Below are 26,788 nucleotides of genomic sequence, written 5' to 3' on the forward strand. Positions count from 1 at the left end.
TGTTACTGCGAATAAATCATAAAGAAATGTGTTTATAACAAATTCTAAAGATATTTTGCAACCTTCACAATTCTGTTATGAATGAATGATTTTAATTACAAGCTTTGCAGCCCACAGTTTAAGAAGCAAGACTATATAGGAATTGGAGCTAGTGACTGCATATAGAAAGAGAGAGATCTGCAGATGAGTAGTAATGGTGTTGTAGACTGAACTTGCTAAGTTAGGGATAGATGTATGAGAAACAAAGGTTTTTGTTTGCTATATAAAGCAACAAAGTTTTCTTAGTGGTGCACTATCCAAAGTCATAGTAGTGTCCCTGATATAAATTGTCTTTATATTAGAATAGCTCACAGCAAGAGCCACATTTATGGTTCAGCAAGAGCAGCGCTGGGTTTAGAGTCAGAAGACAATCTGCAGTGCCTTGGTTCCCTCTCTCTACCTCCTTGCGAATATCAGTCCCTTGGGTGGTTGTCTGTGCTGTAGAAATTTTATTTAGTCATTATGGGTTACAAAATTATTCATGGTTGAGTTTCAGGCATACAATGTTTCAGTGCCAATCCCGTGACCAGTGTCCGGTCCCCTTTAACAAAGTCCCTTCCACTCACCAGCCTACCTCTTGGAGAGGCATTTGAAAAAATTGCACTGTGGTTCACAGTATTGTTATGTTAGGGTTTTATGTATAACACTTTTCAACCTTTCACCTCACTTCCTATTAAAGCCCAGTTCTCATGTTTTTTGTTTCTTTTTCCTTTTGGCCAGTTGTCCCCCTCCTATATTTCTTTATTTCCGAGATTTGAGGGAGATCTGTATGTATCTCCTTCTGACTACCTTCATTTAGCATGATACTCTCCAGATCCATCCACATAGCAGCAAATTGCATGATTTTATCTGATTTTATCTATTTTATGGCCAAGTTCACAGGATATTTTAGCGGTAACTTATTTGCAGGTAGATGACAACGTATAGTCTGAGATAACTCTTATGAAGTAAAACCCTTTTTCTTTATTGTGGATCTAGGTAGCTCAAAGAACATAGTTCACATCCAAAATAATGATTCTTAGATCTCAATAGGTAAGAAATTCAGAGCAGCAGCTTTGCTCTCTTACTCTAGCATGTATTTATCTCCTTAAATTTGTCTGTGTGTGTATATATATATTCATATGTATATATATCCAAATATATATGCATTGATACGATATTGCACAACTTAATAGGACCTATTAGTTGGAAGCATATATTTATTATTTTTCGATACTATGTACTCAAAACAACCTATTACCCCCTCTCTTCTTTTTAAAATTTAGTTGTTTATTTGAAGGTATGTTTCATATTATGTCTAATAGCCATACGAATGGTTATTATATTCTGGGAAAACTTCCCTATTCTAACATAGTCTTTTTGTCTGTTTGAATAAAGGAGTGTGATAAGATTAAAAATTGATTATCCATTATCACCAGAGGTCCTCTCACTGGTAATCAGTTAATTTTGTTGACTCTGAGAAATGGGAGATGATGTAACCTATGGAGTATGTGTGTGTTTGTGTGTGTGTATGTGTGCGCGTGCGCATTTTGGAACATTTTGGTCGAGCTTGTTAAATGATCATATTTTAATTATGCAGCTGTAGTTGCTGTGATAACTTGGGTTTGGTGTGGCTCACTGAAAATGGAGATGCAATAAAGGGAAACTAGTGCATATCAACATAGAAATGAATAGTAAAATTTCTTTATAACTGTGCAGATAACAAGGCTGCCATAATGTTAGAAGAATATCGCATGATTAGGTAGTTAGTAAAATGGTTGAATGGCAATGATAGCAGTTTGAAATTTTTTAAAAGGTATATAATGATGCTATTTTGGAAACCAAATTCTTATTTGCATTTGAGATTCACTTTTCAACTCCAGTGTAGAGCTTTGAAGGCAAAGGACAATGGTTATGTGCAAGTCATGAATCTGCATGTCCTGGACTGTCATTATGTGTGCTGTTTGTGGAAATAAAGGGCAAAGTACATAAAACTAGAAAAATCTTTTTAATTTCAATATTTTTTGTACAAGTATCAAAACTTTGATTTTTAGTTTTACCTCAGTTAAATTGTTGGAAATTATTACTTAAAATGAGTTGAATATTAAGTATCCAAGTATCATTATAGATCAAAAATTATTTTTTGGATTTTAGATCTCAACCAGTTGTGTTTATGGCTCGCTCCTGACTCTGTGCTCAGGGGAACATTTGCAGTGCTGGAGCCTGAACTCAGGTTGAGAATGCAAGGTGATGGTCTTATTTCCTGTACTGTCTCTCCAGCAATCCTCCTCCACCACCATTTAAATTCAGAATAATGTTGGAGCCTAAGCGAAAGTATAGCGGTAGGGCCTTTGCCTTGCATGGGGCTGACCTGAGTTCGATCCCCCGCATCCCATATGGTCCCCCAAGCACTGCCAGGAGTAATTTCTGAGTGCAGAGCCAGGAGTAACCCCTGAGCATCGCTGGGTGTGACCCCCCCCCCAAAAAAAAGTCAGAATAATAAGTTTACTTCTCATGAGGAGTTCATTTTAGCATTGATTCACTTAAATTCTCTTAATGCTTCTGTTTGTGAAAAATTTTGTCATTTAAATTTAAAATCAAACTATTTTTGAGAATCCAAAGTGTATAAAGAAAATTTTTGAAATCTTTATGACTATAATGTAAAACATGAAAGTCCCCAAATCTAAGTTCACACATTAAGTCTAAGTTCATATCTTAGTTCATTTTGATTTTGCTTTTACTACCTTTTCCTTGCAAATGCTTCAATTTTCTCACCTATAAATGGGGCATAAAATTATAACTATCAAGTAAAAAAACTTACCAAAATGGTGATATTTCTAAAGTCACTTTATGAAGAACTAAACAAATACTATTGCTAGTTAAAAATACAGCAATGTTTTTTTTTTTTAATCTAGTGTGAAATTTTTTTCTGATTTAGAAACTCAAAGTTAGGGGCTAGAACAAGATAGAAAAAAACTTAAAGAAGAAATGGGAATTGTAATGGGAGTCTGGTACACTGGGCAGGGCAGTTGTCTTGCATGCAGCAAGCTAGGTTTGACCCCAGCTACCATATGTGATCCTCAGACACTCCTGGGAGTGATCCCTGAGCACAGGAGTAAGTCCTGAATTCCACTGGATGTAACCCCCAAACAGGAAGAAAGGAAGGATAGGAGGGAGAGAGTTTGAATGGCAGATACCCCAAGTAATAGAGGTCCTGAGTTACATCCCTGACAATGCTCAGCGACCCAAACAGTGGCAGGTATGTACTTCTGGCTCACAGTGCTGCTAAAAGTTTTCTGTTCTCATCATTTTGTCCTACAGAAATCATTGCTTTCTCATACGATTCTTTAAATTTTGATAAAATAAGCACTCGGTATAATTTTAATGGTATATTTATAGAAGTGTGCTTTCATTGTTGCTAAATCTTAATATATATTTATCACAAAATATGTGATAAAATCTCGTTTGCTAAAACTGATGACTCCACTTAACAGTTTTAATAACTAGCATATTTCTGTTTAGAGATTAGTTGAAGCATGATAGGTATTCTTGGTTATGTTACATAGTTCTTAAAAGGAAATATATATTTATATCCTGCTTTATACATTTGCACCGAAATAGTAATAACACTCTTAAAATACTGTTGAGAAAACTGTACCAATAAATATGTTAAATTCTCAAGATAAAGTGACGTATACTTCTCAGAGTTACAGCATTCTGTCTGTAAAAATAGAACCATTGGGATATACTATTTTAGTAAAAAACTCATTAAGTGCAACTTTGAAAACTTCTGCCCTTAAAAAAACCAAACTTCAACATTCCAGTAAACTGTAGAAAAATATCCTTCCAATTGCATTTCCTTAACTGAATTATCTAGAAGTGAGAATGCATTCAAATATAAAGCAGAAAGTCCCTTAAATTCCTCTCAAGCAGTTCATCCTGTTATGCCACTCCTAGAAAGAACATAGCTGTAATTGCTTTTAGCTGGAATGAAATTGCAAAAGATTTAAAGAAGAAATGGGAATTGTAATGGGAGTCTGGTTTGTTGTTGTTTTTGCCACCCTTATAACTTACGAGTTATTTGTTCCACTTTTTCCGTGGATTAAGAGTTTGTCAAGTAGTCCTGTTGCTCTCTGGTAGGAAATCTTTGACAGCGATTATTAAAAATAGTAATGCAATATTCATATCTGTAATTGAAAAATGTTTTAACTGTATAATAATTTTAACAGCAAGCAAATTATAGCTTATATTAAATAGGAAACTAGCTCTAATCCTGTGGAGTCTACTCCCTGCTCATAGATTTCTTCTAGTGTGTGTGTATGTTCAATCTATTCCTGTGCTCTTATCAAGATCACTAAATTTGCTTATTAAAACACCTGGGGGGGATAATAAAATTACCTCAAAATTCATTCATACTTGTTTTCTGTTTATTCTCCTGGGTGACATAAGACAATGTATATAATACACATTTTTTTTAAACATTCTAGATTTCTCTTTCACCAAACTGTGGTGATCCAGCATTGCAAGCTTCAGGAAGTCTGTGAATCCACGTCCAACCCAGCAATCCTTCTGATTCCCATGATGAGCTCACCTGTACAGCCTGGTCAGTCTGACTGCTTTTTAAATCATTGGCAGACTTTTGTAAATTGTTGCTTTGTGTTGCTTTAAGACAAATGAATAATTTAAGTCATGAAAAGACTTAGTGTAATAATGAATTTCATATTCTGTAGCTAATTCTCTTATGTTACTCCATTTGCGCTTTGAGCATCTTTTCTTTGCTTGCATTGTGACCCGAGTACAGACTTAATTTTTCTGCTTTTAATATAATATCTGAAGTGAATTCTATAAAGACACAAAATATATATTAACGAGAATTAGGCAGAGAATTAACACCACAGTATTTCTGACCTAATACATGTCTTTCTGCTTTTGTTAGATCTGGGGGACTTTGGAAATTCGCTTGTAGATTCACTTTTACCGATCTTTTTGACACACAGGAAGGATATTTTTCCTCCCCGCCCTTCTTTGCTGCCACTCCGTTTCCTATATACATATTTAATTTTAATCTCGGCATTTGCTTCCTCTAAGTCCAGTGTAATATGTGGTTAGTGCAGTGTTGTAGTTCAGCTCAGCCAACACCCATTCTTCCAGGAACAGGGCGTCACTTTTGGCACAAACACTGTCCAAGTCTTGACAGTGATGAAGTAGGGTAAGATACCACATGAGAATCATAAACACATTTTCAAGGAATTTATGTGTATGTATTCCTTGAAACATCTCTTTCAGCATAGTGATATTAGTGTTTATCAAGCATCTCTGATGGAAGCTAATGTGATAAATATTAGGACTTAGAAAGGAAATTGTCTCACTCTGTAGAGTATCCCATCTGACTGGCTGCTCTGGAATTATTGTCTAGAATTTGTATAGGGGTATATCTTTCAATCTCAGTGAAAAACTGGCATTCTTGCATACTTAAAAATTTGTTCTTGTCCTATTTTTCCCTACACACCTCCTGGTGTTATTTCTTAGTGGCTTTTGTTAACTTCCATCCTAAGTTCATAGGACAGTCATAGTACAGATTGATTGAGATACGGAATATATGAACATATGGCAGTGGCAACTATATTGAAATGAAGTAAATATTTGAATAATGTTTCTCCCTGATACGTAATCTTGATAGGATAGGGGCAGAAAATATAGATATGATCAAGGAATGAAGAATGAAGCTATAGAGGAAAAATTTAAATACAAATTATAATTAAATTTTGCTTATATATCTAAATAGTGTGGTATTACTATTCTCTTTGTTGTCTTTATATAGCATCTCTTAACACATACCGACGTACACCCATTTGTTTTGAATGAGAAACATATACTCTCATTAGAACAGATTGTAGGGCCTGAGTTTTGAGTTTAAGGCACTTGCCTTGCGTGTTAACAAATCTGGTTCAATCTCTTGCACTTGATATGATGATCCCCTAGCACTTCCACGTGTGATCCCTGAGAGCTGGTAGCAACCCCTAAGTACTGCCGGGTATGAGTCAAACCAGCCTCCTTAAAAAAAGAAACCCAAAATGCCAACACATTTTAGACAGATTTCTAACTTGCAACAGCAGCTAACTTGCAGTGAATGAGCACAGAAATATTTCCACAGCTATTATTGAAAAAGATAATCAATATAGCGTAATAAGAATTATTCCTAAAATCTAATGGTTAAGAAAAAGTAGACAAGTAGCAGGAAGCTGATTAGTTGAGACATTTAATGGTGCGTCTTAAAGTGAGCTATGGACATCTTAGAGAAATTCTCACATATGTCTGGATTATATCTATTTTCATTCCAAAAGTGTTGTGGGGAGGGTGACATCAGTGCAAGTTTTCTCATATGATGTGTGGAGCAGAGGGAGGGTGGAGGTAATAGTTTTGTTGTTAATGTAACTGCTTAGAAGGTAAAGTATATAGGTTATTAAAAAATGTCTATAGAACGGGCGTATTTGTAAGGAACAGATGGTCAAAAGTAACATTTACTGAATTTCAAGATTCAGTAAAGAAAATTGAAAAACACAAAAGTGCCTCCACTTCACTCTAGGAGAAGGAGAAGATACAGAGATGATTAAAGGAGATGTAAAGGTAAATGAGGGCCTTTTTGTCTTCTTCATAAAGAAAGAACAGAAAGTGGATATGAGTACATGTTTTGAGGTGCATGTGAAGAAAAGGTTTTATATATATATGTATACTCCTTATTTTTAGGAAAACAGCAAAATAAATTTTAAAGAAGTTACTGTGTGAAAATGCATTATAATACACAAGATTTTCAGATACAGTAGGTAAGAAATTTACAAAAAAGATGAATTAAACCCTATGAAACACTTTTATTGATTCTACACACACAACTTAGGCTGTTTCATAGCTGATAGTATCTGACAACTGAAGTGAACATGTTCTTCTCTTCCTCTTCTGATATCTGTATTTTTTTTAATACTATGAAGAAATCCTTGGAATCTGCTATTTCAATGAGTATAAGTTCTTGCTAGCCACAATAATTGTTTACTTAGGAGCAAAGAACAAAGTGAAAGACAAGATAGCCACATAGTGAAACTTGCTTGACTTTAGATTCACTGAAATTTCCTGCTGTACTAAATAATTCTGCTCCACTGAAAATAGCAGTTCACATAGGTCTTAGTTCTATTTGGATTGTTTTATAAATGAACCTGAACTGAGGAAAATCATAGCGTTAGGTCAGGCTGTTGGGAGTTAACTTAACATTTATTGCAAGTACAGACGATAATCAGGGAAACCTGAAACACACCCTGTATATGGAAAAGAGAAAACTTTGGCCACAAACGTGAAAAACATTTTTTAGCTATTATATTTAGCTATTAGCTATTTAGACCTTATATTAAGGTACCAGGCATGTTCTACTAGTGAAAGTAATGTAATTGTTTGATTACAAAAGGTGTTTTGCTTTTATCTCCTTTTTTTTTAAATTTCAAAAGAAAACTAAATTGCTCTTATGCAGTCACCATTCATTTACTTTGCTTTTGTCTGGTTAGGTGCTCTGAGAAGTTATTGTGCACCAGAGAGAAATTATACTCAGCCAGTTATTCCAGAGATTCTTTAAACATGTTTGAAATTTAGTGTTTATGTTTATCTTGAAAATTGATCTAGAATATTGAGAATTCTTAGTTTCCCCATTGATAACTGCTTTCAGAATTGTTTCCTCCTTATTGATATACAGTGAATATTAGGTACTAAATATTACATATTAAACATGAATTCATTTGAGCAATAAGTACTATTTTTTTAACAGAGAATCTACTGGGTTTTAATTTTGCTGCTTCAGTACTGTTCTAAATTGATGCACTGGGTGTTGCTTTTGGATACAGGAGTCAGAGTGGAGAGGAGACTATCTGGACAAGATTGACAGTTAACTGCCACACGTGGGATAATAACTCATCCCAAACTTATTAATTGTCTGTTTATACCAGGCTGTGTTATATTTAGTTGTGGCACAACAAGCACTATGGCATGGATTCCGTACATATGGGTAGCACTCTTTCATGGGAAAGACAGAGTATAAACAATTTGGGTTTGTAAGTTAAGTATTTTAGTAAATATAAAAGCAAATAGTTCTTTTGTATAGAAGTTGGGATGTCATTTCTAATAATTTAAATTTTATCATGATTGCCAAACTTCGGAAAAACTGTAGGGTTTATTTAATCTAAAGTTCAGAGGCATGTCAAATGATAAATATTACCTGATTTTTTTTTAGAACAGGTCCTCAGAGTTTTTCCCTAAAGAATTTTACATATAGACCTGTAGGACAGTACTAAAGAACATTGACTAGTGCTCTTAATATAACTGGGCTCTTAATAAGCTATGCTCTTATTACAACAAGATTAGTATCTCTCATTTCGAGACTATAAAAACAAATGCATTACTAAATTTTAATTTAGTATGACTTTTTTCTGTGAGTTGAAATAATGCTGTTTTTTTTTGCTGATAAAATCTTAATACTGTAAAAAATGAGAAGAAACAGTAATTTGTGGAAAAAATTATGATGTCTTTGTATTCTCTGCCTTGGAGTCTGTCTCATTTTTATGTAGATATGAACTATGACCATATATATGTACATATATGTATCAATATTCATATATATGGAACCTATTTGAATCTAACCCAGATTAGATTTGCAGTATTGATATCACACTAAAAAGAATATTTGGTTTGAGCCTGGATATTTTTATTTTTTTATTTTTTGCTTTTTTGGGTCACACCTAGCGGTGCTCAGGGGTTATTCCTGGCTCTGCACTTAGGAATTACTCCTGGCGGTGCTTGGGGAACCATATGGGATGCTGGGGATCGAACCCAGGTCGGCGGTGTGCAAGACAAACGCCCTACCCGCTATGCTATCGCTCTGGCTCTGAGCCTGGATATTTTTTAAAGTAAATGAATTAATCTGTATTAACCCTGTGTCAAACATGCTGTATGATGTTTAAATTTGGACTCTTGCATGAAGCGAACTAATTTCTTTTTCACCATCGTGTGATACTTAGAACAACCACTCTGTATTGTTTGAAAGGGCCTACTTTTAATAGACAAAAAATTGTGGCTAAACCTTATTATCTTCCCTTTTATTTATATTTTTCAGGCAAATATGATGCACAAAACAGTTGTTTTCCCTTTCTTACCTCTGTTTTGGTAAACAGTTAAATTCTCTTGTAAAATTGTAGAACAGATTTAACTAGTGATCACAAAGTTCTTTGAAATATAAATTGTTATGGAAATGCTAAGTAGTATAAACAATTTGAGGGCAAGCATTAATAAAAACTTCACTGCAAGCATTTTTAAAGAGGACTAATAAAAGCTTCACAGTTCAATTAATACAGCACAACATTGGGTTTTCTAGATGCATATGAGGCCCAGAAGACCTGCCCCTGTTTTTAAAATTTACAAACTCTTTAATGATTCACCACTTTCACTCCAGTGCATTACCCACTATGGTGCCATTTAGTCATTAGGTAGGAAACTAAAACCAGGACAAGGCTGCAAACAAATATCATAATGTCCAAGTAGGTCATTTTTTTCCAGCTAATTCACAATTGTGTTACCATAAAAAATGGATGGCAAATAGGATAGAGTCATAGGGCAAATCCAGTAGGTACTGACTTGTCCAGAACAAGCTGATGAGCTGCTTCTTCAGTGAAATACTTGCCATATCTCATTATGGTAAATTACACATAACTAAAATATTTTTGACTTCTGGCTAAGTATTTATCTCAGGAAGTATTCATGAAAAATATTCTAAGACATTAAAAATATACTGGTCTCTTAAAAATGGGTTATTTGAGCAGAATTTTATCTCAGAATACAATATTTTAGGAAACATGTAATATTAAATTTATAAAATATTATTAAGACATTATTAAGGGTAATTTTTTTAGTCGCGCTAACTTCACCATTAAGTGATTTATTCATTGCTATTGCTTAGTCTATTAATCAAGTTTGAACATAAAAATAGAGATTTTTTTAAATCTCCAATTCTTTAGGAATAGTGCTTTAAGTTAATCAAAATGCTTACTTTAAATTTATTTTTAACACTAATTTGTTGGAGCTTTGCTATTTTACAATTAATTTTGGTGGGTAATTCAGTTTACATGTTTCATATTGTATTGTTATAACTTTACTAATCAAAATACATAATTTAGTTCAAACAGAAAATAAGATTATCACACACAAAAACGAAAAAGGTTTATTTTTTTATGGTGAGTTGTTCTTTTCCTAGCAGCTTGTTGAAGAGCTGCTAGAAAAAGCTTCTCAAAGCACAAAATAGTTTATTTTTATGTTTTGACCCCCTCCTAAAATGTGCTCAGCAGGCCCAGGGCTGTATCTTTTGTGGTTTGGGGAAATCATGTGATTCTAGGGATCAAACTCAGGGCTTGTGCATGCAAGGAATGTGCTCTATGGCCTGGGCCATCTCCCTGTTCCTGCTAGTTTCTAACTTCTGGATCCTTATCTTCAGTTCAGGGAGTCTAACCTCAATGTAACATATTAAGTATCAAGATACATAGGATACAGAAAGAAAATAGGGAGCATGAATTATGTAGGGAAGTTTACAGAAGTTCATTACTTCTGTTCACATTTCATTGGGTAGAATTTACTCACATAACCTTGTTACACTACAAAAGAAAGCTGGGAAATGTGTTATAGCAATTGTTCTGGAAGAGGAGGGAACAGATTTGGTTGGTGTTTAGCTGACCAGTTTCTGTCACATTTGTTGTGAACATTTCACTGGTGGTATTGGTTACAAGGGGTAAGCACTTCATGATGTAATCCCAATTAGAAATTAATAAATAGTTAAGATTGATTTAAAGAGATAGAAATTCATTAAAATCAGGGCAAATGAACTTACTATATTTTATAAGAGTAATTTTGTCCAGTAGACCTTTCTTTATGATTATGCTAAATGGTGAAACAGTATAGATGTTAGAAAATTTAAGTTTGTATTATTAGTAGGAACTCTTCAGAAAATGGGAATACAGTATATTATATTTTGTAAACCTCCAACTAGGGTGTCAAAGTAAGGTTAGTTTTTCTGATATAGGTATGTAGACACTGAAAAAGAGATTATTTTTGCTTTTGTTTATTTTGGGGCTACATCTAGTGGTGTTCTGTTTGGGCTTACTCCTGGCTCTGCACTCAGGGATGTCTCCAGGCTGGCTCAGGGGGACCAGATGGGGTGCTAGGATTGAATTTGGGTCTGCTGCACACAAGGCAAGTGCCAGACCCACTATACTATTTAATGTTATCAGTTCTTATATTTACTTCTTTTTGCATATTGCATCACATTTTTAATGCTTTTGTATGTAAAATTATGATGAAAATCTAAGCCAGATATAAGGTAATTGGTTACTGCTGTTTACATGGACTGGGGCTTTACTCAGCAGTGCTTAGAGACTATTGCTGGCTCTGCAATTACAACATAGTTCCACACTGTTACACCGTTTTCATTGAAGATCAGTGAGCAAAATTCTGGTACTCTTGAAAATCATCAATGAGTATCTTTTTGTTTATAGCATTATATGGGACCACTATAGAAAAATTTTTTTTTTCAGGATAATCTAGGATTTGTGCTTAAAATACAAAAACGTGTGTGTGTGTGTGTGTGTGTGTGTGTGTGTGTGTGTGTGTGTGTGTTGAATACTGTAACAACTTTCCAGGAATACAGAGGAATGTAGTGTAAGAAAAGTTTCTTTATGTAATACTTAAATGTCTCAGAGCGATAGCACAGCGGGTAGGGTATTTGCTTTGCATGCGGCAGACCCAGGTTCGATTTCTCTGTCCCTCTCAGAGAGCCCAGCAAGCTATCAAGAGTATTCTGCCCACATGGCAGAGTCTGGAAAGCTCCCTGTGACATATTCGATATGCCAAAGATAGTAACAACAAGTCTCACAATGGAGACGTTACTGGTGCCCGCTTGAGCAAATCAATGAACAACGGGAGGACAGTGTTACAGTGCCATACTTTATTTTTTTTTAAATTTTTTTTTTACAGTGCAATACTTAAATGCCTTTTTCTATTTTTTATATATTACTTTATGTCATTTTTTGAGAATATCAATAGTCTTCTCTATAATTTATTGCTTTTAACTTGTTGGGTTAGAAAACAGAGAACTATGTTAATTAAAATTCTTAAATTCTGTAACTTGAGGGAAATGTATAAAATTCTGTTTTTAAGCAAAATAGATATGCTTTATGAAGTACTATGTAGCTGTTAGAAAAGATGAAGTCTTGAAACTTATATACAAGTGGTACTACATGGAAAGTATCATGTTAAGCAAAATGAGTCAGAAAGAGAGGGATAGACACAGAAAGATTGCATTCATCTGGGAAACATAAAGTAACAAAATCGGAGACTAACACCCAGGAGTGGCCGAGATTAGTACCAGGAATTTTGCTCCATGACTTGGAGGCCAGCCACATATGCTAGGGGAAAAGGAAGCTCAGATAGAGAAGGGAGCATCAAATAAAGGGTGTTGGGAGGATCCTCCCAGGATGGGAGAAGCATGCTGAAAGCAGACTATAGACCAAACATGATTGCCACTCAATGCCTCTCTTGCAAACCACAGGACCCAAAAGGAGAGAGAGAGAACAAAAGGGAATGCCCTGCCACAGAGGCAGGGTGGGATGAGGGGACAGGGGCGGGAAGAATGCTGGGATCCGTGGTGGTGGAGGATGGGCAATGGTGGAGGGATGGATATTTGATCATTGTATCACTGAAACCCAAGCACAAAAATTTGTAAGTCTATACCTGTACCTCATGGTGTTTCACTAATAAAAAAATAAATAAAAATAAATAAATAAACCAAAAAAATTGGGAAAAAAAACAAAATAGATATGTTTTTTTCTTACATATTGTAAATATATTTTGGCAAGTTAATTTTTTTTTCCAGTTGGTTGCAGAACTATTTTTTAATTTGCTTTGCTAACCTTTGCAAATTGTGGTCATTAAATCTCATCAGTAAGTTTCAGTAAAGTGTTGATTTATATTGTGTTGGAGTTACTTTAATATCTAAAATGGGATTCATAACTAAGTTACTGGTAATTTTTTTCTTTAAAATTTTATGTTGCCTATTAACCTCTCAGTACCTGTATTGCAAACTATAATGCCACAAGGGGAGGGGAGAGAGACAGACAGACAGACAGAGACAGAGAGACAGACAGAGAGACAGAGAGACAGAAAGATCGAGATAGACAGAGACAGAGACAGAGAGACAGACAGAGACAGAGAGACAAGGAATGTGCCTGCCATAGAGACAGGCTGGGGGGGGGGCGTGGCACTAGGGAAACTAGGTTCATCGGTGGTGGGAAATGTACACTGGAGGAGTGATGGTTATTGGAACACTACTGAAGCCAACCATGATCAGCTTTGTAACTCGATATCTCACGGTGATTCAATAAAAAATATATAAACAAAATAAAATTTTATGTTAGGGCTGGCAATATAAGATATAATGCAGGAATTAAAGTTCTTGCCTTGTGCATGGCCGACTCTGGTTCCATCCTTGGCACCACATATGGCCCCTAAGCACTTCCTGAATACAGAGCTAGGGCTAACCCCTGACCACTACTGGGTGTGGCCCCAAAACCCTCACCCCTTAATCTCTCTAACTTTATGATCATTTAAAGAAAATGAAAAAACCTCTAGTCTGTGAAATTGTTTTAAGTCCATTTTTATGTTAACTTGCTGGCCTTTACATGGCTCTTTCCTCCTCTGAGGAGTGGATGCCTCTTAGATAGCGCTCCATAATTAACCTTTGCTCCTAGACCCTGAACTTACAAGACTTTCATATCAGTATAACAGCTCCATTTGCAATGCTGAGCTGGGAGTTTTTTTAGAGTCAGAATTTGTGCTAATAATTTTATCCTCTTTGGAATTCTGTAAGTCCTGAGAGAAGGTGGGTAATCATAGCAGCACACATGTAGGCACTCATCTTTTATCTTTCATTCTCAGAGGAAATTGTTCTTCAGAAAGAAATGCTGAGATCACACATGAACAAATCATTAATAAGTAAAACTAATTATGAGGTTTATACAGAATATCTCGCCTGCAGGCAAAACCTGGCAAGCTACCCGTGATGTATTCGATATGCCAAACACAGAAACAGTAAGTCTTACAATGGAGAAGTTACTGGGCCCGCTTGAGTAAATCGATGAACAACGGGAGGACAGTGCTACAGTGCTTATACTTTCTGGGAATGAAAGCATGTTTAATAAGATAGTGACATCTTCTAGGTTGACTCTTAGTGACAAAAAAGTAATTCCGTATTAATATGCTAAATTTAAAAAGTCCATGATTAGAAAGAAAACAGATGAAGGAAAGTTGAATAGAGTAAATATCCTCAATATATTTATGTACATCAGCAAAGAGCTGTGCATTTGGTTCTGGCTTCTGTTTCTACTATGCCAGTAATCTTCCTTCAGCCTTAATCAGACTGATGCCTTGCCCTGTTAAGAACGATTGTTGCCATCTATCATCTCTACCTGATGTATCTGTCTGTGGGCCCTATACCTTTTTCTGGTTTGCATGGTTTTTCTCTACAATGAACTAGTCACCCTGAGGAACTGTGTGGCTTTTCCAGTCTTGATTTCCTGCCTGGAGGCCATTGAATGCACTTTCTCAGTGCACGGAATCTCTGCCCACATTCTACCTCTGCTGACTCCACAAATGATGGCCATCCTCTTCCTCATTTTTCCTCCATTCCCACCCCATTCTTGAGTTACTTAATAGTCCACGCACGACACCCATCTCATTTTCTGTGTGATGTTTTACTGTGTGATTCTGTCTTCTTATACTTTACCTCTGTTGATTATGTACCCTGGCTCCTGGTATTGGGAGTTGTTTCCTGGTAACTCAGTAACTGACTAAGCTTTTTAGTCTGACCCACAGCATCATGGAAGGATTCATTTTCGTATAAAATAAAACAATTAGCTATTTTTCTCATGGTTGTTTGCTTTGTTAAATAATGTACTTAGTTGGGGCTGGAGCAATAGCACAGTGGGTAGAGCATTTGCCTTGCATGCAGCCAATCTGGGTTCGATTCCCAGCATCCCATATGAAGAAAAATAATGTACTTAGTTAAGTATTTCCCTCGCATAGAAGTAACAAAATAGTTGAAGGATACTGTGATGAAGTTAATCTTAGTGGCTTGTTCACTGGAAGCAGGGGAGACCGTGGATAGTACTTGACCAGGGCTAATGAGGTAGCTTATGCAGTAGTGCACTTGCCAAACATGAACTCCTTCCCCAGTACCACATGGTCCCCAAGTAACTTTAGATCCAGTCACTGAACTCTCAGGTCTGTATCAGTGCTGAGAATTGTCAGGACTGGTTCTCAATTCCCACCGACACGCTGGTGTTCACTCCCTGTAAACATATCCAAATAGAACTGGAGACATAGTACAATGGGGAGGGTATTTACCTTGCCTGCGGCCAACCCAGGTTCAATTCCTGACATTCCACATAGTCCCCCGAGCCCACTGAGAGTGCTCTCTGAGCACAGGACCAGGAATAAGGCCTGTGTATCACCAGGTATGGAAAAAACAAAGCAAACAAAAGAGCAGACAAATAAAAGCCAACTGCTTGGGATCAGAGAGAGAGAGTAAAGGGGTAAGGTGCTTGCCTTGCTGGCGTGGACCATGACTAGATCACTGGCACCACTGATGCTCCCCTGAACACTGCAAAGAGTGACCGGAGAAGCAGGAGTCAGATATGAGAACTAATCTTTCCAATAGCAATGAAACACAACATAACAAATAAAATCCCCAACTAAGCTTTCTGATTTTTGTCGTAAAATATGTTCTCATGGTTTCCTTGTATTTATTAATTTTGACTTTTAATTTTTAAATATTTCTTCTGAATGCCAATTTGGGAATGTTCTTTGCTTCTATTTCCTATTCATATGTTTTTTTTTCCTCTTGCAGGAGAGCTTGTCCATTTCTTGATAAACATTGCAAGAGAGTTATTGTTTGCAAGAATTGTGGCCAAATATGAAATGCCATAAATATGGAGAATTTTGCTCTATCAGGAACCAAATTAGTTATCACAGTGAGAGAAGCAACTCACCTCTCTTTTCCCTTTTAGAAATGTGTACTCTCCCTGTTTCATTACTTATGAACTACCTTTCTCCCCAGGAAATTATGTTAGTTTAAAATTCATAGTTTTACTATCCTTAAAGATGTTTAAAAAAATCAGTGTAATTCTTTTTGCCTATTCCTATAATATGCTCAGTTTCTGAGAACTTTTAGTAAAATATCAGCAGGTTTAAAATTCAGGACTTTTCAACTTCTGTGTTCTTTCAGTTCCTCTTCCTTGAAATGACAGACTTAGAATTATTGTGACTTTTAATATGACAAATAGAAGTCTTCTTAAGGATTCAATTAGGATCTTAAACTTTTGGTATGTCTCTATTAAATTTTTTTTGCTTTGTCATTTGATGGTACTGGTGCTTGATATTTGATGATAAAAGAACCTCTCCCTTTGAAATGTGTCTTGTTAAGTGCAGTTCACTTCATATATATCTACCTGGGAACTTCATTTTTCTAAACAGCACAGACTAAACAGATGGGAAACAGACAAGCCCTGCTTGTCTTTCACAGAGCTCTCTGGGGAAATCTCTTTAGGTAGGCTTTTGTTTGTCACATGCATAACAACTATGCCTTTACCCTGTATGATGCAATGGCCCGACCTCCTGTGGGGTAATATCCACTGACAATAAAACCAGAACCCATTAGTTGATCACAAACTCCTCAGCCCATGGGGATTTGCTCCAATCTAAATGAGTGACTAATTCTTAAACTGCAAGGTAAACCTGATGTCTTTAGGGAGTAGGGACATGTTAAGGTTGATTTGTTTATTTTACTTGTTATAACTGTAGGATCATTAAGGAAATGTTTACATCCTGTTATGGTCATAGGTTCTTAGGCTGTATGTGAGGTGAGGAGGTTAATATCTTCTTTTGCTTTTAGTTCCCTCTTATTCTTTATGACACCACACATGGAAAATGTAAACACTCATCAGGCCTAAATTGACCCCTGTCTCTTGCTATGAAACTTTGGTCACTTTACCCATCAATTGGTGAGAAACCAGCAAATGCATATTTGAAGCTCTTGGTAAAAGTGCAAGGAAATAAATACAAACTCTGGACATGTCTTCTCTGTTCCCTGTCTTTTATGCACTACACTTCCCTGTGTCCCCATTTCCTTATTTGAAAAAATCATGAATTTATTATATAAGTGCATAAAAGATATAATTGTTTTTAAAAGACAGTAAAATATCAAGTGTTCATTTATAATTGTTGCTGGTGCTTTTGTGCATTATTCTCAACTGCAACCTATAATTACCTTTTTATGAATCTTAGTGTAAACTCGGATATAAGTAGGTCCTTCTACATTTACAAGAAGATCATTTTTAAGTGCTGTCACAATTTTTTCACTTTTGTCTGTATCAAGTTTGCTTACTTTTGAACAAATGGAATTACTACGCTATCTCTCTCTTATGCTATGTCGGCAATGTACTTTTCCCCATCCCTGATAACAAATAACTGTGTTGTCTTTTATCTTTTTTTGATTTGCTTCTATACTGTTTGTTATGCCAACCTTTCTGATGAGTGGCCCTACCCCTCCCCTGTTGCTGTGTGGACATTTACTAGCTGTAATAAAATTCTTGCATTGAGTATCACTGTATACCTTATATTAATAATGCTGTCATTTTTGTCAAAATTTTTTTGGCACCAAGAAAATATTTGCCATGTCATGTCACTGACAAAATTGATACATATGAGGGATTTGGGGGTTTGATTTTTTAATAGTTTCTGTCCCAATTGAAGAGGTTGCATTTGGACCCAGATTTAAATAAAACAATTATTGAACTCCGTGGACTCTGTAATTATGCATTTGCCAGCATAGTAAAATGGAAACAGTAAGAGTCAGGAGTCAGGAAATCTCTGTTAGAAAGTCAATTCTGCACTTACCAACTTTGAAATTTGGAATTAGTTATTCTACCTCTCTGGATACCAGTTTTTCATCTTGTATTAATTTCCTCTGGCTGCTGTAACAAATTACCACAAACTTGATGACTTAAAGTAACAAATTTATTCTCTCAGTTCTGAAAGCCAGAAGTCCAAAATCAGCTTTCCTGGGCAGAAATCAAGGTGTCAGCAGGGCTGTGCTCTCCACAGAGGCTCTGGGAGGGAATTTGCTCTTTGTCTCTTCTAGTTTCCCATGACTACTGTCATTTTCCGGTTGTTTTTGTTCTTTCCTTTCCCCCTCCCCTGCTGATGTTTGTGCTGCTATGACCAGAGCCACACACAGGCTTGATGGGGGTCACCTGTCTGTTTATATTGCTTGTACACAGGGTGACAGTGCCTGGCTCACTGGGCACCAAGGGAAGTCACATATATTCCAGTTTTTGCACACACACTCCTTGGATATTGTGCTCATTTAGCTGTGGTGCTTGTGTAGAGTTTGGTTGTAATGCTTTCTGACGATTGATGCTCCCAAAACCCTATCTCTGTGCTTCAGACATCCAACACTATGTTTTGAGTCCAGAGACCCAACCAGCAAATTCTCTTGGCGGCCCATGCTCTGTGCATGTCAGTGTGCCAGGGACCAAACCTGTCACCTCACTTGCAAGGCAGGTGATTTTTTATGCCACCAAGCCATGCCCAGGGCCCTCCACTACTAGCATTTTTTTGTAGTTTTTAGTCACATCATTCAAATCTATGCCTTAGTGGTCACATTGCTTTCTCCTGTGTCTGTCAAATTTCCCTTTTCCTCCCTTTTAAAAGGTACTTTGAATTGCCTAGCTGATCCAGAATAATCTGTCTATCTCAAGTGCTTTACACTTTACATTCCTAAAGTTCATCTTTCCTTTGTTAAGTAATATTCACTGGTACCATGACCAAGAATGTGAATGTATTGGGAGGGGGCTCTTATCTAGCCTACTCAACATGCCATATAATGCTTGTAAACCAGCTTGAAACTTCTATCAACACTGTTGTTTGTTTACTTACCAAGTCGTTAATAAAACTATGCCACACACATTTTAGGTCAGATTCTGTTAGATTTTAGGAACGGCATGCTTGGTGATCCTTAAGTTTTTTTATGTTCATGATAGAATTTTTCTGTGGAATAAATGCAGACATAAAGGTAAAGAGGATAATTTTAGATAATTTTAGATCAATTGATTTTTTTGTATATCTGCATTTGCGTAATTCTAGAGCATATACACTGGTGTTCATGCATGTCAGTAACTATAGGTATATGCATCCTATGTGATCAGAAAGCGTGTTGCAGGAAGGCAGATCTAAGAACCTTTTATTTAATTCAAAAGAATTGGCTGAGACAGAAGGAAGCATAAATCTGGTCCTTAGATCCCCTAGGAGATTATAATGTACTACTGTTTTTAGTGGAGACAGGAGTTTGGCTATGCCCAGCAGTGCTCAGGGTGTATTCTTGAACTCAGGAGTGACCCCTGGCAATGTTTAGGGCACATATGGGTGTTAGGACAAACTAGCATTAACTGCATGCAAGGCAAGTGCCTTCACCCTGCACTATCTTCCAGTCCTAATATATAATTCTTATCATCTGCTAATCTTTAAATATATCCATGCTAGCTTGCCTGCCCACATTGGGCTTGAACCTGGGTAGCACCTAGAGGTATTTTTTTCTTCAATAAAGATAACCAGGAGGTTCTTACATTCTCTTAATGTCAAGTGACATTACTCGTAAAATAAATATATATATAGATTCTGATTAAAATGCAAGACAGAATGCCATACATCCCATTAAGTGTATAGAAGCAAAATAATTTGGATATTCATGTAAAATAAGATCACACCTGGCTTAAGGAAAATTTGAGAAGGATGCATTTAAAATATCCTTGGTAAAGCTGAGTGGATAAAGAAGCTGAGTGTGTGTGTTTATATAATTATACATGTGCATGTGCACATATGCACATATAATCAAATATATATGCACACAAACATATATATATATAGTGGAATACTAGCAATCTGTTAGAAAAGGTGAACTCTTATAATTTACTGCAGCTTGAATAGAACTGTATAACTTCATGTTAAGTGAAAGAAGTCAGAGAGAGGAGGACAAATAATGGGTGTTCTCATCCATCTGTTGTAATATAGAGCGACATAACAAGGATTCTCAGTATTGAATGTTGACAAACCCATGTCCTCGGATTACAGATCCAAGATTACCAAGCGTTGGTGGGAGGAGGAGTGAGGAAGAAACGCACTAGACATGGGCCAGGACTGTAGTGAAAGAGGGCCCAGGACACTTTGGTGGTAGTAAAGGTGCAGTAACTGTGCTTATCAAAATTATCAAAACTTGTGAAATCCTATTATCTATCTAAGCTACAATAAAACTAATGAAAAATATTGTTGAATGAGTCATATTTCAAGGGCCTTAATTAGAGCAGGTGGTGGGAAGGAATCTGTAGGGTGCGGAGGTAGAAAAAGGGAGCTGAGGAAGGGGCCAGAGACCCTAATCTAGGCAACACATCTCTTTTTGATCAGACTTTTCAGCCTAGAAACCAGAGTGTGTGGGAAAATCTAAATTTAAACTTGTTCTTCTTGGCCATTCTGGAAGCATTTTTCTTTAAGGATGCAGGGTAAAACTAGTCTTTTAATAGTTGAAGAGAATTGATACTAAAAAAATAAGAAACATGATATAATGATATCTGGGCCTCATTTGTAATCTTGTTCTAGATGGTGGTCCTTAGAAGCTGATTTTAATGAGAGAAATAAAAATGGAATAGAAAGTTTCATTTTAAATGTTTCAAATGAAGAATAATCAGAAAATGGTGATTGGCTAGAAGAAAACCACAATAGGAAGTAATACAAATAAAAAATTAAGTATGATACTGGAATTTGTAGGAATGAGTAAAGTAGTTCGAAAGTTAGCTAACATTTGCTGAATTCTTTTCTCACAAGTCAGGGGCCTTGTTACTATATTTTATTCTACCTGGTGGAAGATTTTTTTTCACTATTCTTGAGATAGGGTTTTTTTTTTCTTTTTTTTTTTTTTTTGGCAGTAAGAGGGATTAAACTCAGGGCCTCACACATGTGAGGCAGAGTGCTCCATGTCTGAGCTACAGAACCTATAGGGCCCCTATTGTAGTTTCTATTCACAGATAGGGAAATTAAATCTGTGAGTATCTTGTTTTATCTTCTAAGTGTCTTGCTCTATTGAGATCTCATATTTCACTGGTCTAGGATGCAGATCTAGGCATTTTAATTCTAGAGTTTGTGTTCTTAAATTCTATTTGTCAGGAAGCTAGCTTGAGAGCAAATGAAAAGAAGTTGGATTCCAGTATAGGAATTTAAGTCATCCAGAGATCATCCAAGCACCTGGATTGAAACATGGATAAATTCAAACTGACATGTATCACCTCACTAATTAAGTGATGCAAGGAGGAGTAAAGGATCTCAGATCAGCCTTATTGAAACTTTCAGGGACATTATGTTCCATTAATGGAACTACCTGTCACTTAACAGATCATTTATTTAAAAATAAATGTAAAAAAGCCCTTAAATATCTGAATGAATGAGCCCAGAATTATTTCTGTATTTGTCTGCCTATGCTTAAAATTTTCTATACCTAATAGTTTCAGTGTTTGAAAGAAACAAATTTGAAAGAAACAAATCTAAACACATTCCAATTTTTGTTGCCTGTGTTTGTGACTTTGATTTTCAGGCTTTGAACCTTTGCTGGATCCCAATTCCTACCTTCCTCCATGCTTTCTCCAATAAAAATGGGATCCTCCATAGAATAGTTAGATTTTGTAAGAAGATTGTAAGGGTAATCTTCATTATTTTAAACTGTTTGCAAACGAGGATATTGAAAGGAAGAATAACACAAATGGTGAGGTATCTAGGCTATTGACTCCTTTCCCTCTTCAGAGTACAAGAAACTTAACTGCATTCTGCCATCCTTAAAGTAAGGGTAAAAATGTACTATAAAATAACCCAGGAAAATAAACTTTCTGCCTGAAGCATATACATTAAATTCTTTTCTTGCATATGCCTGTCATTGTTACCAGATCAGATTTCCTCTGCTTGTCTTATTCTTTAAGTACCCGTTGTTCCACAAATGAATTCAACATATTTATTTAAAGAATTTCTGTTAGAGAATGAAAAGCATTTCAGATTAGCTATAAGACTGTGTTAAATATTTTAATATTAAACACTATATCCATTGTGTTGACTTTAGTATTACATTTTTCTCTTTGAGATTTATAATTTCAGCTATTATAAAATTATTCAGCTTTTATAAAATATACTGAAACCCTTAAAAAATTTGACAAAGCTCTACTCTCTTTCCTGCATGTGTTATTTTTACCAACACTGTAATCGAGTGTTGTGTATAATGGTTTTTTTTATATATATTGTTCACCATACCTGACTTTATTAAGAAAATTAATTGAATGAGAATATTTTAAAGTGTTTTACTAGAATCAAGGGGAGTCAAACAAATTTGAAGTAAGGTCAATCTAAGTCTTTGAAACAACTGATTTTATGGTTTGAAGGAAACTGTTTAAACAGCAGTCAACAAAGCAAAGAAGGTCATCATTGCTGTTGGAGAGTTTTTGGCTGAGCCAGTGATTTTCATTTTGAGCCAGGCATTAAAGTCACCCGGAGAGTTTGAAACAGTCAAAACAAAATCTGAACAGGTATCACTAATGATTCTGACTTAATTGAACTTCTGTGAAACCTAGACATGAGGATTCACTGAACCTTCAAGGTAATTGTAATGTCCAACCATTGCTGAGAGCTGCTGTTAAAGGAAACACCAGGGAAGTACAAAACAGCAGGAGAAAGTAAATAAATGTAAAATCCTTGACCTTTAGGAGATGATCAACAAAATTCTTAATTTTTGTGTTTTTAAAAGAGGCAAATTAATCTCACTTAGATATCAAGGGCCACAAGGATACATGAGAGTACACCCCTTACTTTTTAAAAAGGAACCATTTGTTTTTCTTATAATGTGTAAGATTATTGAATCTCAAGTATGCGTCTAGGCCCTAGTTTCCCACCTCCCTCATCTTTCCAATTTTTGAAATGAAAATGTACATTAATTTACAAATGAATAATTGAAAACAGCAGCGTGAATCTGACACTGTCAGTTAATGAAAAATTCAGTGATTATCTTGAGCATTTTTCTCACCATAATTAAGGCAAGCTTACTATTGGCAAATGATGCTTTATCACTTTGTACACTGGATCTGAGTAAATACAGTGTGATATATCAGATCTGAAAGACTGATATATTACACATTATGAAGTAGCAATGTCCATATAATAAGTGTTCTAAGTGTTCATTGTATTTCAAATTTTAAGTATGCCAGATGTTTCATCTAGTGTCTTATTTGTTCATATTGGAAGCTCTATGGAATAAATTCCATTTTATAGATAATAATTCTTAGAGACATAAATACCATGTCAACATTGTGCATTTGATTAGGGATTGAGCGTGGATGTGAATCCAAGCAACTCAGCAGCATGGTAGCAATATCACAATGTGAAGATGAATTTTTCTATTTAGCCAACTGGTCAGGATCAGATATTAAAGCTTTAACATTCTTTACTGGAAAGTTTTCCATTAATAAGTCTTCATATTTACAAAGCCCATAGTAGCATTTTTTTTTTTTTGGTTGACCAGGAGCAGTTGAACAGCTGTTTGTCGCATCTGCTAATACTTTGGACTGTGGGAAGGATGGGTGCTCTTTGGTGCTGTTTGAGTTCTGAGCAAGGATCAGTATTCTCAAAAATTCCTTATGCCCACTACATCCTACTTTATCCTTCACTTCATACTATAGGACTGAAAACTCAGTGTGAGGAGAAGCATATCAGATTGGAAATAACATGAAGGGACAAATTTGCAAATTTTGGTCAAAAGACGTTATTGGAATTTCTGGCTTTTGGGCTTTCATTCCCTACCAGCCACCAATATTTCTTCGAATCTGTTTTCTTATTTTTAAAATATAAATGATGGGGTCAGAGAGATAGTCTAGCAAGGAGGACATTTGCCTTGTACACGGCTTACCCAGATTCAATCCCCAGCATCCCATATGGTCTCCCAAGCAACACCAAAAGTAATTCCTGAGTGCAGAGCCAGGAGTAGCCCCTGAGCATCGCTGGGTGTGACCCCCCCCCCAAAACCCCAAAATAATAGAAATGATAATAGTCATTGAATTTCTTAACAGACAGGACTGAAGATCAAATAGCATAATATTCTGTTAAAACTAAATAAAATATAAACTGTTTTTTGAAAGCTGCTATTGATAATAAGAATATCTTTGTGTTCTAACTGGAATAATTTTTTAACATTAAAAATGAAAAATCATGACAAAAATTTACAGTAGTATTTGATTTAAATTGTTCTTTACAAAACACTGACTTATACTTCCCCAAGTGTTCAAAACCCCTAGACATTTAAGCAATCTCCGAGTGCACTAATTACTGTCTAATGGCCAAATCCCATGATCTTTTCTCTGTCTTCAATAGAATTTTAATAGTAGTAGTAATTTATTCATTCTGCAGTTACATTATGTGTGCCTACTATGTGTCTGAAATGCTTTTAATATATTGAAAATACATGTCAATGAAAATAAAAGTGAAAAAAAAGGAAATTGGTTTATGTATCTGTTCTGAGCCAAGGGCTTTCTCTCTCTCTCTCTCTCTCTCTCTCTCTCCTCTATAAATTATAAATCTCATCTACCTCTTTGTTAGTAGTCCTGCAGAATAAATTTTACTAATATTTCCAGCCCTTTTATATTTTCCTTCCCATTCATTTCAGCATTGTTTATTAAGAATTATCAGAGATTCCAGATTTCCAGGTCCTACTTTGACCTGCTAAGTCTTCATGAACTTTGAAGTCCATGTTGGTCTATGGTAAAGGCCAGCCATTCTTGGGAGATTAGAGTACAGATGCACAACTATGACCACCTTGGGACTTGTGACCATGTGTGTTGAGGAAATTAGTGAGGACCACCTGGTGTTTTGACACTTAGTAATGCTTGAGTTTTTCTAATCAATCTTTATACAAGTTACTTGTAGAGCCAAAAAGCCCAAAGACAGAGAAAGAAACTGCATAATTCTTATATTTTTCTAAGCATGAGGTTTTTTTTGGGCGGGGAGGGGGGTTGGCAGGGTGGGGATATCAAATGGTGCTCAGGAGGGCCAGTGATTCTCAACCAACCGGGCCTGAGGTTCAATGCAAGGGTATGAAAAGGCAGTGTGATGCCCCTGTGCTTGGTGATGCCAACATGAGAAGCACATGAGAAACCCAGCGATGAAGAGGGCCTCCAGGCATGCACGTGGCAGTGCTCTGGGGACTGTGTAGTGCCATGATCACAACAGATTAATGCATGCTAGGCAAGCACCTTAACTGTTGTGCTATATCCTGGCCCAGCGTGTGGCATTTTTATATGAGCACACTGTAAAGTACATAAGGTATTTTAACTTGTGGATAAATGTTTAATTAGCATATTGAATTTTTCCATTTCTGAATTTGTCTATATATATGTATATGTATGCTTATATCTCTAATTCTATAAGGAAAGAGACAAATGCAGAGAGCATGGAGAGAATGAGAGACATGTATTTATAATTAAACATGTATAATGTATGCAAATAACTATAGGCATATAGTAGATATATAGTATACATGTCTATATTCAGTATACACATGTGTGATGCCATCTCTTAAATGATATATGATGTATTGTATAAAAATAATATATTTTTAATTAGAAGGTGAGAATATAATTTCAAACTTCTAAGTAAAATGAAATAATTCATTATATCCCTGGGTAGGGGGTAGACTTGAGTGGGGATGCAGTACCTGCAATCAAGCTCATGCATTTAAGACCTGTGCTAACTACTGATCCACATCCCTGGGCCTAATTTAACATTCTGAATGTGACCAAGTTATATAACCAACTTACTCGTTCTGTACTGCATCTGTCCACTCAACTATCCATCAAGTTGCATCATACTAAGTAGCTGTTATATATAGTGCCAAAGCAGATGTACAATATTAAATTTTACTGCAACCTAAATAGTCACCCTTTAACACTGACGTTCTCAGACCTGAAAAAAAAGATGAATGGCAGCTGTATCAGCGTCCTTTTGATTTATTTAAACATTAAACTACATGTTAAAATGTTAATATAATATTTTCAGTATATAATGAAGATAAAGATAAAATAAATTTATCTTCTTTTTACTCAGCATTACAAATTATAATCACTGTCACTGTCCTCCCATTGTTCTTCAATTTGCTCAAGTGGGCCCATTAACATCTCCATTGTGACAATTGTTATTGTGTTTGGCATATCGAATACGTCAGGGGTAGCTTGCCAGGCTTTACCATGTGGGCGAGATACTCTTGGTAGCTTGCCGGGCTCTCCAAGAGGGGCGGAGGAACCGAACTTGGGTCGGCCATGTTGGCTGCGTGCAAGGCAAACGCCTTACCGGCTGTGCTATCGCTCCATTCCCACAAATTATAATATAAAATAATAAATATTTTGAATTACTATGGGCTGGAGTGATAGCACAGCAGGTAGGGCGTTTTCCTTGCACGCAGCCAACATGGCCTACCTGAGTTCGATTCCTCCGCCCCTCTCGGAGAGCCTGGCAAGCTACCGAGAGTATCCTGCCTGCACGGCAGAGCCTGACAAGCTCCCCGTGGCAT

The 26,788-nt window shown here is 36.0% G+C and overlaps 1 protein-coding gene across 4 annotated transcripts in view; it reads left to right on the forward strand.

Moving 5' to 3' along the window:
- HDAC9 (histone deacetylase 9) overlaps window positions 1-26,788 on the forward strand; it is a 1,023,935-nt gene that overhangs the window by 84,018 nt on the left and 913,129 nt on the right. For all 4 annotated transcript variants that reach the window (XM_056118063.1, XM_056118067.1, XM_056118065.1 and 1 more), the window contains exon 2: window positions 4,506-4,621. In XM_056118063.1, the coding sequence (XP_055974038.1) occupies window positions 4,597-4,621 (25 nt within the window). In that variant the 5' untranslated portion in view covers window positions 4,506-4,596. The remainder of the gene's footprint in view (window positions 1-4,505; window positions 4,622-26,788) is intronic.

This window comes from Sorex fumeus, unplaced genomic scaffold (assembly GCF_029834395.1).
Source record: "Sorex fumeus unplaced genomic scaffold, SorFum_2.1 ptg000037l, whole genome shotgun sequence".
Classification (NCBI taxonomy): domain Eukaryota; kingdom Metazoa; phylum Chordata; class Mammalia; order Eulipotyphla; family Soricidae; genus Sorex; species Sorex fumeus.